Genomic DNA, 14703 nt, shown 5'->3' on the forward strand with positions numbered 1-14703 from the left:
GATGGGAAACCCCGCCCTCGTGGGACTAATAGGATGATCGTCGAACTCTGGATTGCGCACTGATCGGGTCCCTGTCCGATCTTAGCAAACGCATACAAAAAAATTCGGTGTTGCCCAACCGGTGTTGGGGTGGGGGCTTTTTAAGAAGTGTGGACTTCAACTCCCAGAATTCCCCAATCACCCGTGAAATTAACAGAGTTGTAAGGGACCTTGTAAGTCATCTAGTCCACCCCACCACACCCCGCCATGCTGAACTGGGAAATTCTGAGAGTTGAAATCTACACTTCAAAGTTCCCAGGGTTGGAAAACAGTGCAGTATTCCCCAGCCAGCCGTGAAATTAACAGAGTAACAGAGTTGGAAGGGACCTTGGAGGTCATCTAGTTCACCCCACCTCACCCCGTCTTGCTGAACTGGGCAATTCTGGGAGTTGAAATCCACACTTCAAAGTTCCCAGGATTGGGAAACAGTGCAGTATTCCCCAGCCAGCCGTGAAATTAACAGAGTAACAGAGTTGGAAGGGACCTTGGGGTGGGGGGTGGGGTCTTCTAGTCCACCCCCCTGCTCAGGCAGGAAACCTTACACCACTTCAGACATATGGTTGTCCAATCTCTTCTTTAAAATTTCCAGTGTTGGAACATTCACAACTTCTGAAGGCAAGTTGTTGCACTGATTAATTGTTCTGTCAGGAAATTTCTCCTTAGTTTTAAGTTGCTTCACTTTTCTTTCCCTCCACGTTTCTCAGCATTACAGCATTCTCCCGAAATTATTTTCTAGGAATATTTTTTGATTTGGGGAGGGCGGGAGGGGGGGGGAGAATACAAATGTAATTAATAGTAAATAAATAAGTGTATGTAAGCATTTACTTTTGAGTCATACAAGAAAAGCAGGGGGTTGGACTAGGAGACCTCTAAGGTCCCTTCCAACTCTGTTATTCTGTTAAATCTGAATTTTAATCTCCAGTATGACCAAATGAGATTAGTAGACAGCCCTATCTGGAAAGCCAGTTTAGTTTAGATCAGCTTTCTCAACTTCAGTGTCTTTTAGAAGTGTTAAGACTAAAAACTCCATCAATCCCAACCACTATGAAATGATGAAAATTAAGTTTTAGGCATCTACTGGGCAATTTCATTGATAAAACTGTGTGTGTGTGTGTAGTCCTGTGAGATACTCTATGTTGTGTGTGTGTGACATACACACAACATACAGTATATCACAGGAGTACACCCTCTCACATTTTGTAAATATTTAAGTATATCTTTTCATGTGACAACACTGAAGAAATGACACTTGGCTACAATGTAGTGAGTATACAGCTTATATAACAGCGTAAATGTGCTGTCCCCTCAAGATAACGCAACACACAACCATTAATGTCTAAACTGCTGGTAAGATACACTTAAATATTTACAAAATGTGAGGGGGTGTAATTTCTGTGATATACTGTACACACATACGTACATATATACATATAGTGTGAGTATGTGCATCTGTAAGCAGCTAGTTTATAAATTACACACAGCATTACAATAAGTCTGTGATCCACTGAAATGGGCATCAATTATTTCCCCACTGTTAAAGGACTGATCTATTATAACAACATAGAATTTATTTCAAGCTATCGGTTTCCATGTAACAGGTATATAAACTTCTGACAGACAAAACGTTACCGTAAATCTTTCTTAGAATAAGTTTCTTTTCAAGTCAAATAAATCACCTTTCACAGGCTAATTGGCCGACAGCAGGGGGAATAAGGTTATGACGGGAATCTGTGACAATCTTACCAAGCTGAGAGATTGACCTCAAAATAAGTAGCCCTGTTTTGATGTTGTTCCGATGACATCCATAAAAATGTCAAGAGAGAAATACTGGGCGGGGGTGGGCTTGCAATGTAGACAAAGGGCATATTTGCCATGTCGGACTCTTAAAACACAACCACAATCACTCCACCCACACGTGGAAACCTAGGACTAGTTTTTCTTTTTCTCCCCCCCCCCATAGGGATTATTCTTTATGCTATTTATGTTGTTTGCATTTGTTGTCATGGTGTGCACCAGTGAGGCTAAAACCAATTTTGTTGTATACATGATGTACAGTGACCATAAAGGCTAGTCTATACTATAAAAGCCTCCCTGTTTTTGGGTTGAACATTTCCTCCAATGCTTTATCCGAGGCTCACCAAGAGGTAAATAAGTTTGCCTAGGTGGGGGTGAATGTCCTGCTCCTTTCCTCTCCTTCCTGTCAAGTCCCAGAAGTGAACATTCTCCACTTTCCAAGTTGCGGTCTTAGCACTTAAAAAAGGACATCAAAGCCCAGAGGCTCCAAAATTGACAACCTGTGTCGGCTTCCCGAGACCTTAAGATGAAAGCCCTTAAAAAGAGGCAAAGCAAAGCGGCAGACAGGAACTGGAAGGCTGCCTCGACGCTGCGATCTGAGACCACTGTGAACACGTACGCACCGGAAGCAGCAGGCAGCAATGACAATTAATTATTTAAGAAGAGCGTGCAGGCTGCGAGGAAAAAAGGGGTTTGGAAGCATCACTCTGGGATCCTTCGGTTGGAGGCTCATTAATTAGCATGCCGTGTGAAGGGAAGAAGAGTCTGCCTCTATTTCATGTTCATCTGAGGAGGGAAGAGTTGCAATTAAGGCATCTGTTTGCTTTTTATAACTGACCAAGGGGCCTTTTGAAGGTGTTCAGACGCTGGTTTTTTTTCCTTTTCTTCAAAAGATGCCATATGGCCTGTCTTGCCCCCATTTGGCTGATTATGTAATTGCTGAAGAAGAGGGACTCTGCTCCTCGTTAGAAAGCTCTCAACCACCAAAAAAACAAAAACACACAGGCATCAGACTGGTGCAGAATTGAAAGGTTCCTATTTAGAACAAAGAGAGGTTCAAAATCCGAGGCACGGATTCCGAAGCCAACAAGTTGCTTCCATCCCTTCAAAGCCCAGCAACACTTAAACTGCATCCTTCCGCACAGGTCCCTTTCGGGAGAAATGCGTACAACTCTTTAACATTAGACAATGCATAAGATGTTTAAATGATTGTGATTGGAACTAGACATGTACGTTCAGCCATTGAATAATGAAAGAATGGAGGATGAAATTTTAACACAAATAGAAGTGAAGATCTAAATAAGGGAAATATGAATAATAAAACAGGTGAAAGATGGGAAATAGAAAAGAAACGTCTTTGAATATTATAGTGATATGGGGGGGAGTTAAAATAGAGATAGAAATAAGAGGGGAATAATAGTATATATATTAATATATTAAGATATATGAAAGAACAAGAGGGAGGTTTAGAAACTGAATGGCAGTAGTAAAATGTATGTGTAAACAATATGAAATAATGAAAATGAAATGCAGGAACTATGAGTGATAATATTATGCCTATTTGTATTGAAATGTATGATACCCAAATATCACACCATTCACAAACTGATATGTATAAACAGCATAAAATAATAAAAATTGATTGAAAAAAAACCTCTTTAACATTAGACAATGCATAAAACCCACCTCTCAGGTAATTAGTATTTCGCTTCAGATAAACACACACAAAAAATATTATTTGGGGAAAACTTTTAAGGCAAAATGTTACAAAGCTAAAAAATCAAATGGATGCATCTTTGATTTTTTTAAAAACAAATCTCATTTAAAAGGTGTGGCATTTTAACAGTTTAAGATTAAGATTAAAATAATCTCACCGTGTCAAACTATTCTGTTTTACATGCTACTACATCACTAAGTATCACATACAAAAAAAATAAGAGAAAAGAGGCTTGCAGAAGAAAAGAAATAAACCACTTAAGAGCTAGGAATTTCACAGATAAGGGCTGAATTTTCTGAGATTGACCAGGTTATAGCAAAGAAGCATTTAATTAAGGAAAGCAGGGAAAACTGAATAGCAGAGAAAAGTTCACAAAATACAATTCCTTCTAACCAGTCTTTAGGCATGGAAATAGCCAGTATATTCAGAAAACCAGAAAGAGGTGGAGTTCCTATTTTTCCTGGCCTGTCACACTAGCATACAACTCCTTCGATAGTAACGTGTCCAATTAGACAAATATTTTAACCATTTTCGGATATTACATAATTTAGATTGCTTGCAGAGAGGATTTTAAAAACGATTATCGTGCCCAATGTCTACTTCAAGATTCCTTAGGCTGTATTTATAACCACTTTAAGCAAAAATTTCAAATGCGGAAGCTAAAAAGAAAATAAACTGTTATTATCTTCTCACAAAATACAATCAAAATCGAATGTCTTGTTTGAAAGACCCTGGTGGTTTCTAAAGGACGAGAGGAAGGGAGAAATATAAACGGACGCTGAAAATAAAATGCGTTTCTCAGAGATGGTTTATTAAAGTCGGATGAGCCATGTGCAAAAAGGAGTGGAGGGGGAGAGTCCATGCAGCATAACAGAAGAAGCCAGCTCAGAAAGAATCACCTTTTTAAAGCTGATGTGACAGTCAGGCGCAATCGCATAAAGCAAAGCTTGCCTTCTGCGGGGATCAGACCAACTCTTTAGCCATCGATAACGAGACTGCTACAAACTGTTGGTCTGGCCAGGCCATTATTCAGCCCTCACAACAGGAACAGTCTTGTTAGAGAAAGTGATGGGCTGACTGTTTCCCTGGCGCTCTAGGAGCCTTACTTTGCCCCTTTTTAACGGATCATTTTGAAGCTTGGTTCAATGACCTTGTTGACTCAACCTCCGGTGACAGGGCTGCCAAGCAAAACACAGCCAACCATAGCATGACTTAGTGCAACATGGGAACTGGGTTCTCCTTTGGGGAGGGAGGGGGATGTTTTGGGGCGCAGACGCCGTCCTCCAAAATAGATAGATGTTTGTAAAGCAAGCAAATACAATCGTCCCTTTTGTTCCTGTTTTAATTGGAGATTTTCTCAACTGGCTGCTCAACAGGTTTAGTTGGAACGGGGCTGAAAACGGTTGAAAAGATGCAGTAATAGCAACACTTTTGTTTCTGAGTGGGCTACTTGGAGCAGAAAATGTATTTAGTTGATGATATCGACTTGTTTCCCAAGGCAAACAGCATTGAAAATACAACACATTCATAATGTTGCACGATTCAAGCAAAACTCTTCGCCCCAAAACAAGAGTTTGAGAGGTCTAAGAGAGGCAGAAATCTCTGTTCAGGAAACGGCACAGCCCACTCGTATAGGGAGGGCCCCCGACCGCCCCTTATTTCTATTTAAGACACCGTTTCATTCCGTCCTTATAACGTATAGGAAGAACAATAGCTTATAGTTGTAACACTACGAGCTACACAAGGGAAGCCAGAGGCCTTGCGTCTTTTGGCTGCTTCCCACTGTGCTCACTGTCATTCCGATGCACAAAGTTAAACTGGCCCAGAAAATTCCTTACAGGGGTGCTATTGTTTGCCCGTAGTTGTGTCTTTGCTGTACAGCCGTACCCGGGGACATCAAACGGGCTGGAAGAATAGGCGGCTGGCTTGTAGGCAATCTTAGGTTTTGAGAGAGGCACAATTTCCACCAAGGGCTGTTGCCTGCGTTCCACCAGCCCCTACTCCCCATTTTTTAAAAGATAAAAATAAATATGACCAATTTTCTGCAAGCAGTTCAACATACGCGGCTGTAAAAAGGTGGAAAGGCTGCTAAAAGAGAGAGGCTTTGTCTCATTGCGGGCAACAACTTTGCTAGTCAGAGTGGCATCTGATGGGATACAGAAGGCGAAGGAGCCAACCTCTCAGATCTGCACAAAAGCTTGACAACAAGCAGCAAATTAGGACGTAATTTTTTTTTTTGCTTTTTCGTTTTTTTTAGAAAGTACCTCTGGTTTCAGCTGCAAGATGCGTGTTGCCGATTTGAAAAGGCTGCGACCTGTTTGTTTTAGGTTAACTCACTGTTAGAATAACAAATATTACAAAAGGTTTGTAAGAAACACACAAATACAACGTGATTTTTAAAAAAAGAGTCCAATGCGTCTAGTCTCCAAAAAAAAAAAAAAAGAGTCTTCATTGCTTTGATTTTTCTACCTCAAAGCTTGCCAGGGCGAAGACTTTATCCCCAGATCCTGTCGTCAAAGGAAAACAAGCAAACAAATTAAAATTCGTTTAGTGTCCCTTCTTGAACAGCAATCTGACATAGGATGTAAGAAAGTTGCTTTCTGTTCTACCCTGTTTCCCTGAAAATAAGACCTCACCGGATAATAAGCCCAATCAGGCTTTTGAGCGCATGCGCTAAAATAAGCCGTCCCCACAAATATTGCAACACAACAGCAGCCATGAGGGGACCATGCTCTCCGCTTCCTGCACCTCAAAAATAATAAGACCTCCCCGAAAATAAGGCCAAGTGTTTATTTTGGTAGTCGAAAGAAAATAAGACCCTGTCTTATTTTTGGGAAAACATGGGATTTTGACCATAAAATACAACTTTTAAGCACCAATTAAGTTTTGAACCAGGTTCCCCTGGCTGAATAAGTTTCCTAAAGCCAACTGGCATGGCTGCTGCTCAGAGGAGGAAGTGAACTCTAAGGGATAATAGCTAAGGGGATCATGGTTTGCATAGTGATTAAGATCAGACATTAATCTAAGAGCGGCTAAGATTGTGATAGCCCCTCAGAAAAAAGAATCATTCCCAGCTAGTCCTCAGCCTACGACCAAATTTCCAATTTCCAATTTAATAAAATTTGTATGCCGCCCACTCCCTAGGGACTCTGGGCGGCTTAAAGACAGATAAAAAAACATTTAAAAATTTAAAAATAAAGGTACATAATTAAAATTGAGCCCAAAGTTTCTGTGGCTAAGCAACACAGTTGAGTTTTGCCCCATTGAGTTTTAGCACAGTTTGTTGTGGCAAGAAAGTGAATCCCAGCACTGGTTTAAGTTAATAACACAATTGTTACGTGATTCTGGCTTCCTCACTGACTTTGTCAGAAGGTCACAAAAGCTGATCACAGAACCCTGGGACTCTGCAGCCGTCGTAAGTATGAACGGGTTGCCAAGCATCCAAATTTTGATCGCGTGACCATGGGGATGCGGCTAAGTTCGCAAGTCTGAAAAATGGCTATAAGTCACTTTTTTTCAGTGCTGGTGTGACTAAACGAATGGTTGTAAGTCAAGGACTATTCTCGATGTTTCTGACCCATTTCTAATTGGTGTTCTTTCTGTTGGGTGTGTAAGTGGCACCTTCTTGCTTACTTACTACCAACCTGCCTTCCATTGAGGACCTGGACACTGTATGAGTCAAAAAGAGGGCTGTGAAAATATCTACAGACCCCTCACATCCTGGACGTAAATTGTTTCAACACCTACCCTCAAAACGACGCTATAGGGCACTGCAGACTAAGACAACTAGACACAAGGACAGTTTTTTCCCTGAATGCCATCACTCTGCTAAACAAATCATTCCCTCACCACTGTCAAACTATTCACTAAGGCTGTATTACTATTACTATTAGTCTTCTCATTGTTCCTATCCCCCATCTCCTCCCACTTATGACTGCAGGACTGGAACTTTGTGGCTTGTAGCCTTATGATTTATATTGATATTGTTTCTTGATTGCTTATTTGTAACCTATGATTATTATTAAGTGTTGTACCTTATGATTCTTGACGAATGTATCTTGTCTTTTTATGTACACTGATACCTTATGAACTGAAGACAAATTCCTTATGTGTCCAATCACACTTGGGCAACAAAGAAGTCAGTCAGTCTGTCTGTCTGTCTGCCTACCTACCTACCTACCTACCTGCCTACCTACCTATCTGAATTGTGTGAGAGAAGCATAGCCAGAAACTAATCCCCATTTAAATGCTCTTAATTGACATTTGGAGTGAGAAACAACAGCTGTTTCGTCTCCCAGAGGGTTTGGGACTGACACTCCCAAGCCCTGAAAGAGTGGTGGGTAGAAAATGAGCTGAAAAAAATATATTATTTTTTTACCGAGATCAGTCGAGACCTTCTCAAACTGGCTGAGGGCACTTCCTGCGTTCGTTGAAAGGAAAATTTCATCGCTGGGGGTCAACTGAAAACAAGGAGAAAGCGAACAGGGTTGACTGTATAACATTTATATGGTACCTTTGTGTTCAATTGAAACAGCAATCATAGAGCCGAGGGGGGACAGTGGTTAGAGTGCAGTACTGCAGGCTACTTCAGCTGACGGCTAACTGCAATTTGGCAGTTCAAATCTCACCGGCTCAAGGTTGACTCAGCCTTCCATCCTTTCGAAGTGGGTCAAATGAGGATCCAGATTGTTGGGGGACAAGAGGCTGACTCTGTAAACCGCTTAGACATGGCTGCAAAGTACTGTGAAGCGGTATATAAGTCTAAGTAATATTGCTATTGCTATTGCTATCTGTGATTTAATGGATTCAGCAGATGGAGAAAAGAATGCCTTACGGTGTTCGTGATGCCATCAAATGCTTTAAATTGGGGCCTCCACCTTTGGCAACTTTAGGACCTATGGACCAATGCTGGCTGGGGAATTCTGGGAGTTGAAGTCCACTAATCTTAAAGTGCCAAGGTTGATTTACCTCTGATTTAAATGATATGAAAAGAGAAACTTGTACTCTGTGACTTCCTCTCACTAACAGAGAGGAAATGATAGAAGGTGTTGAAGCTACAGGAACCTTGGGGGCAAACGATCGTGCAATACTGGAATTCAACATTATGCAAACACAAGTAGTAAAACAAAGTCAAACTAGAGTATTGGACTTTAAGAGAGCTAATTTCAATAAACTTAGAGACAGCTTGGGAAGGATTCCCAAGTTGTGAATGCCCCAACACTGGAAGTCTTTAAGAAGATGTTGAATAGCCATTTGTCTGAAACGGTATTGGATTTCCTGCCTAAGCAGGGAGGTTGGATTAGAAGACCTCCAAGGTCCTTTCCAACTCTGCTATTGTATTATTGTATTGTACTTCATGCAGAACAGGAAACTGTCATATTAAAAAAGTAATATAATTGGATTTTGTATTATGTAATACATACGAATAGAGTTAGTTAGTTCAACCTATCTTTTCCCACAAGACTATAACCATGTTGCTTGTATCTTTAAAATTTATATTGTTTTGTTTCCTAGCATAATTTGATTGCTTATTAGTAACCTATGACTATCACTAAGTGTTGTATCTTATGATTCTTGATGAATGTATTCTATTTTATTTTTCTTTATGTACACTGAGAGCATTTGCACCAAAGAGAAATTCCTTGTGTGTCCAATCACACTTAGCCAATAAAGAATTCTGTTCTGTTCTCTTCTTTTCTCTTCTCTTACATTCCACTCCATTCCATTCCGCATTCTGTTCTGTTCTGCTCTATTCTATTCTTACTATCTAGGGCACAACTTCCCTTTCAAGATAAAGTACACCAGAAGGTTTCATAAAGCAGAATGGCCAAGCATAGACAACTGAGAGCAAAGCTACATTAAAATCTTCTTAACTCTGCTATGTTCAATTAAAACATTGAGATCAGAGGAAGGAAGAAAAGTCCTGTTTTAACCAAGCCCGCCAAAATCAAACCTATATGGAATTCCAGGGACGGCGATGGGGGTGTCAGGTTAAGGAAGGCTGGCCAGAGAGTAAACCCTAGGGGCCAAGTACGAAGAAGGTGCCCCCCTGAAGTACCTTTTCTCCCAGCTTCCGGAGAGCCGTGAGGATTTCCACCTTTTGCTGAGTGTAGAGGTCTCGTCCCAGCTTCCCCACTATCAGGTCTCTGTCCATCTAAGCAGGGAAGGAGAAGTCGTATCAGCCTCTTAATGGCAGAAGTGGCGTTTGAGGATAAAGTTGGCCTGCACCTGTGACTGGGAATCAGTTATACACAAGGGGGCTGGGAAAGCTCGCCTGAGCACTTTTCCCTTTGCACCAACGCGGCTCTCGGCTTCCAGAATGACGACATTCCCTGAGCAAGAAGACAGCAAAACCTGCTGTGCATATTCCTCAAGCCAGCACAAATCAGGCAAGAACCTGTACACCAGTGCCAGATTTAAGCAACTTTCATAAATCATATCCCCCAAAAAATCCCTTTAAATTTTTTTAACCGTGCACGTTTTCCAGACTAGACCAATCTATTAAAAAATAAGATTTTTAAAAAAGAGCGATGGGGAAATAAAGTGGAGCGCATCAACTGGGACCCCGAGTCTCGTAATGAAACCGTTTCGCATTGTCCTGCCCCCGCAAAAAACCTTCGCTTTTCTTCGCTTGGGGGAGAAAAAAGAACTCATTCTCACCTCAGCCAATCTTGTCCTCAACTGCCCAGGCTGTTTTTTGGCAAACATCCTGATGACTTCCGGAGTTTTAAAAGCCTGGCTGATGGCTGCTTGTATAGCCTAAAAGATAAAATGTAAATTGTAACGGATATTAATAGACAAGGCTACTTCTTGTTACATGGATATAAATATTATCATGAGCTATTTCTATGACTAGCAAGGGGCACTGAACCTCTAAGAAGTTCCTTTGCTATCAGCACGTGGGATGCTTCCTGCTCATTAGTCATTTAAAAAGCAGCCAACTTTTGCCATTTTTAATATCTGAATCATCAATTTATAAAACCAGAACACCATATAAGGGTTCCCCTCCCACATATGTGCTAGTTGTTCCTGACTCTAGGGGGCAGTGCTCATCTCCGTTTCAAAGCCGAAGAGCCAGCGCTGTCCGAAGACGTCTCCGTGGTCATGTGGCTGGCATGACTCAACGCCGAAGGTGCACGGAACACTGTTCCCTTCCCACCAAAGGTGGCCCCTATTTTTCTACTCGCATTGTTTACGTGCTTTCGAACTGCTAGGTTAGCAGAAGCCGGGACAAATCACGAGAGCTCACTCGGTTACGCGGCGCTCAGGATACGAACCGCCGAACTATCAAGCTTTCTAATTGACAAGCTCAGCATCAACATGCTTTCCATAGTCATTATTATTTTATAACTAATATTATTGCTCACATTAGTTCTTTAATCTTGCTGTACTGGACTTATCTGAATCCTCAAACTACATTACAGGTAGTCCTCAACTTTGCGACCGCCCTTAAGCCTAACATTTCTGTTGTTAACCGAGACATTTGCCCAGTGAGTTTTGTCTTACTTTACGACTTTTCTTGCTACAGTTGTTAACCGATAAGTTAGCAAGCCGGCTTCCCCCTGGACATTGCTTGTGAGTAGGTTTCAAAAGGGGATGAGATAAACCTTGAGACACAGCAATGGTCATAAATAGGAACCAATTGCCCAGCATCCGAATTTTGGTCAAGTGATGCTGCAAAGGTCGTAACTGTGAAAAAAACGGTCCTAAGTCACATTTTTCAGTTCTGTTGTAAATCTGATCACTAAACGAACTGTGGTAAGTCAGGGACTACCTGTACATCAGTACTGTCTTCATTTGCACCGTCCCTCCCCTGCAAGACGGGAGAAATGTGTTGCGGTGTCCTTGACCCTGCAAAGTCACATGACCTTCTGCAGGTGATAGCCGTTTTGTTCTGCCCTAGGATTCCTGATACAGTAAAACGCACACAATTAAGTCCAAAGGCTGTGAATTTATATTCATTCACAGCCCATAATGAGTTCCAAATAGCAGTAAAGAGTTGCCAATTCCCTTTGGGATAAGGCTGATAAGCACCCACCTTTATCCTCTTTGTAAACGCTGCCAAAGACTAAATTGGCAATCAGCTTGGCAAGGACACATGAGCAAAGAGTCCAAACGTATTTTCAGAAGGTAAACCGACCAGCATGAACCATGTTGCTTCCTGCAAAGGCTCCTGTGCCTTTGCTCCTCCTTTATGTCCTATGAGAGGGCCCCATCACCTCCAAGCCTTACTCTCGTGTCGTCCCTTCTGTTTTAACTGTTCTTGTCTTCTGGCAGCTCTGCGCATGTGCGCACTGGGAACAGGAGGAGCCTGTTCCTCTGTCTTGCGGCTGCCCGACCCTGTGGGTTCCGCACATAATTCCCAGATGGCTCTGGCCCCCTCTCTGCCTCTGACGCAGAGCCCTCGTCTGAGCCTTCCCCAACCGCCTGGCTCTCCGACTCCGCTGTGAGCTCTGCAGGCTGCTGGCGGACCACAACACATCTAAGGTTGCAGGGAAGAAGGCTCAAAATGTCCATCCCTCCGTTGCTTTGAACAAAAGGGAAGGTGCCATCCATTGCAGGAGATAGCTGACATACAATCACCCGAATCAAGGCAAATACTCACCAGTTGCATCCCACCAAGCTCATCAACCAAGGTCATATTGCCGGAGATAATTTTTTTCAAGGAGTCGTTGAACTCACTCAGCTGCTCAAGCGTTTCCTTCTTGGTTTCTTCATACTCGCTGACATCCAGTTCGTCTCTGCAAGGGAGCCAATCACCGAGTGACTTTAGCTGCCGTTCGCAGCATACAGGCAGTTCTCAATGTACGAGAGCCCAAAACCTCTGTTGCTAAGCGAGACGTTTGTTAGGTGAATTGTCCCCATTTTATTATCTTCCTCGCAACGCTTGTGAAGCGAATCATTGCAAATGTTCAATTAGTAACACGGCCGTTAAGGGAATCTGGATTCCCCATTGACTTTGCTGGTCAAAAGGTCACAAGGACCCCAGGACAGGTCATAAATGAGTCAGTTGCCAAGTGTCTGAATTTTGATCATGTGACTATGGGGATGCTGCATGGTCCTAAGGATGAAGCACAGTCATAAGTCACATTTTTCAGTGCCGTTGTAACTTTGGACAGTCATTAGGGTAACTAACCCACCTGAACTAGCCAGAATGGCTAAACTGAGGCAGTGGGACCACACATACTAGCAGAGGGCTTATTTGGAGCACCAGAGAATATTTAGCTCTGCTTATTACAAAGAGCACTTTTAAGCTGAGACACACAAAACAGCTGTATACTCTTTAAAAAAATCATTAAAAAGAATCCTTACAAGTGTGTACACCAAGGGTGGGTTCCTGCCAGTTCTAACCTCTTCTATAGAAGAGGTTCCACAAACCTACGGTGCCGTTTAAAACCGGTTCCAGCTCTGTCCCCCTCCCCACCCGTCCGCACATCATCACGATGAAGAACGAGGAGGAATTCTGGGAGTTGAAGTCCACAAGTCTTAAAGCTGTCAAGTTTGAACACCCCTGGGTTTTTTTTCCTAAAGGGTTAGGGGTGCAAGGGTCTTATAACTTGAGAGCTTTAAGACTTGCGTGCTTCAAATGCCAGAGTTCCTGAGCCAACATTTTGGTTGCTAAGCAAGAGTGTTGTTAAGTGAGTTTCACCACATTTTACAAGTTGGCCACGCCCATCCAGTCACATGGCCGACAAGCCACTCCCACCCAGTCACATGGCTGGCAAGCCACACCCACAAAGCAGGCCATACCTACAGAAGAGGTTCTAAAAAATTTTGAAACCCACCACTGGTACACACACACACAAACACAACCACCCACCCATGGGAGTAGTCATTTTGCTGAGTAGAAGAATCAAGACCCCACACCTCAACTTCAAGAGCTGGTAAACTCTGAAATTTGCCTCATTCCGTCTCATGGTTAATCCAAGGCTCTGTGGAAGATTAGTCGTCATGTCCGTAAGGGCGGGTGCCCCACTGACCCTTACCTGCACTCCTCCAGATCCTGCAGCTGTTGCATCAGCCTGTCCAGCTGCTCTTCCAAGTTCTGCTTCAACTTGCTGGTTTCAATGGTTCCCCTCGAAGCCATTTTGAGTCACCGGCTACAGAGACATCTGTCAAGAGACAAAAGTACGATCGGCTAAAAATGCCATAGGATGAATAGGTAGAAATCTTGAAAAAACAGAAAGTGGAAGAGGCTGCAGCAGAGCATTTTATTCAGATCAGAATGGCCTTTAGGCTGCTCCACAGTAAAATCTCTCCCCCTCTCTCTGTTGTTAGTGGGGAACTCGTGTCTGACCCATCACAACCCCATGGACCATGTTCCTCCAAGGTAGCCTCTACCATCCCCTGGAGTCCATTTAAGCTTCAGCTCTGGTGACTCCATCCAGCCACCTCATTCTGTCTTCCCCTTCTTCTTTTGCCCTCCATCATTCCCAGCATTAGGCTCTTCTCTAGGGAGTCCCTCTCTCTACTTAATGGCTGCGCATAAGCGCACCAGTGTGCCTACCGTCTCTGTCCTAATCCCCCCTTGTATTCCATATTCATTTCATGTATTCATAATCACGTTTATACTTATATCTCTTATTCAATTCATGCTTGATGAAATAAATACGTATATAAAATAAAATAAATAAATACTCTCCCTGAAAGGCATTTGGGCCCAAGAAAAAGTGCTATTGCCAGGTTTGAGGGATGCTAATTTTTTCCCCATTTAATTCTAGCAACGGGGTTTGCAATCTTAGCATGGTGCCAAGGGGGCGGAGGCCCCATCCCAGGGCTTCCAGTTGCTGATTCAGCTCAGGTTCAGCGCTTTCGAAGACCCCCCCAATCCCACCTACCCCTTTTTTCTATCCGATAGCCTCTCCCTCCTCCCCATGAAGCCCCCTCCCGCATTGCCACGACCTGGCCTCGCCCCGCAGGGAAACCTTCCCCTCCCCTCCTCCCTTACCCACGCACACTCCTTCCTCTCCAGCCTCGCCCGGGTGGATGAGAAGGCGAACCCCGCCCACTCCCTCAATCACATCTCCCCTTTGGGCAAGGCGGGGGGAAATTATAGCCGAAAGGACCGTTCCCCGCCCCACTTCCGGTTGGGAAGCCACGGGGGAACCTTTCTGGGCGACGGATCCCAGCGGCACTTCCGCTCCGCGGAGCCA

At 43.1% G+C, this 14703-nt stretch overlaps 1 protein-coding gene across 1 annotated transcript; it reads right to left on the reverse strand.

The window, feature by feature from the left end:
* Positions 1-5033: 5033 nt before the first annotated feature.
* LZIC (leucine zipper and CTNNBIP1 domain containing) lies at positions 5034-14638 on the reverse strand. Its single transcript, XM_032231756.1, has 7 exons — positions 14499-14638; positions 13537-13662; positions 12156-12291; positions 10211-10309; positions 9609-9704; positions 7929-8010; positions 5034-6057 (listed from the first exon to the last, which is right to left on the reverse strand). The coding sequence occupies exons 2-7, from the start codon at positions 13635-13637 to the stop codon at positions 5999-6001; spliced, it is 573 nt and encodes a 190-aa protein (XP_032087647.1). The 5' UTR covers positions 13638-13662; positions 14499-14638; the 3' UTR covers positions 5034-5998.
* Between the last annotated feature and the right edge of the window lie 65 nt (positions 14639-14703).

This window comes from Thamnophis elegans, chromosome 15 (assembly GCF_009769535.1).
Source record: "Thamnophis elegans isolate rThaEle1 chromosome 15, rThaEle1.pri, whole genome shotgun sequence".
NCBI lineage: Eukaryota > Metazoa > Chordata > Lepidosauria > Squamata > Colubridae > Thamnophis > Thamnophis elegans.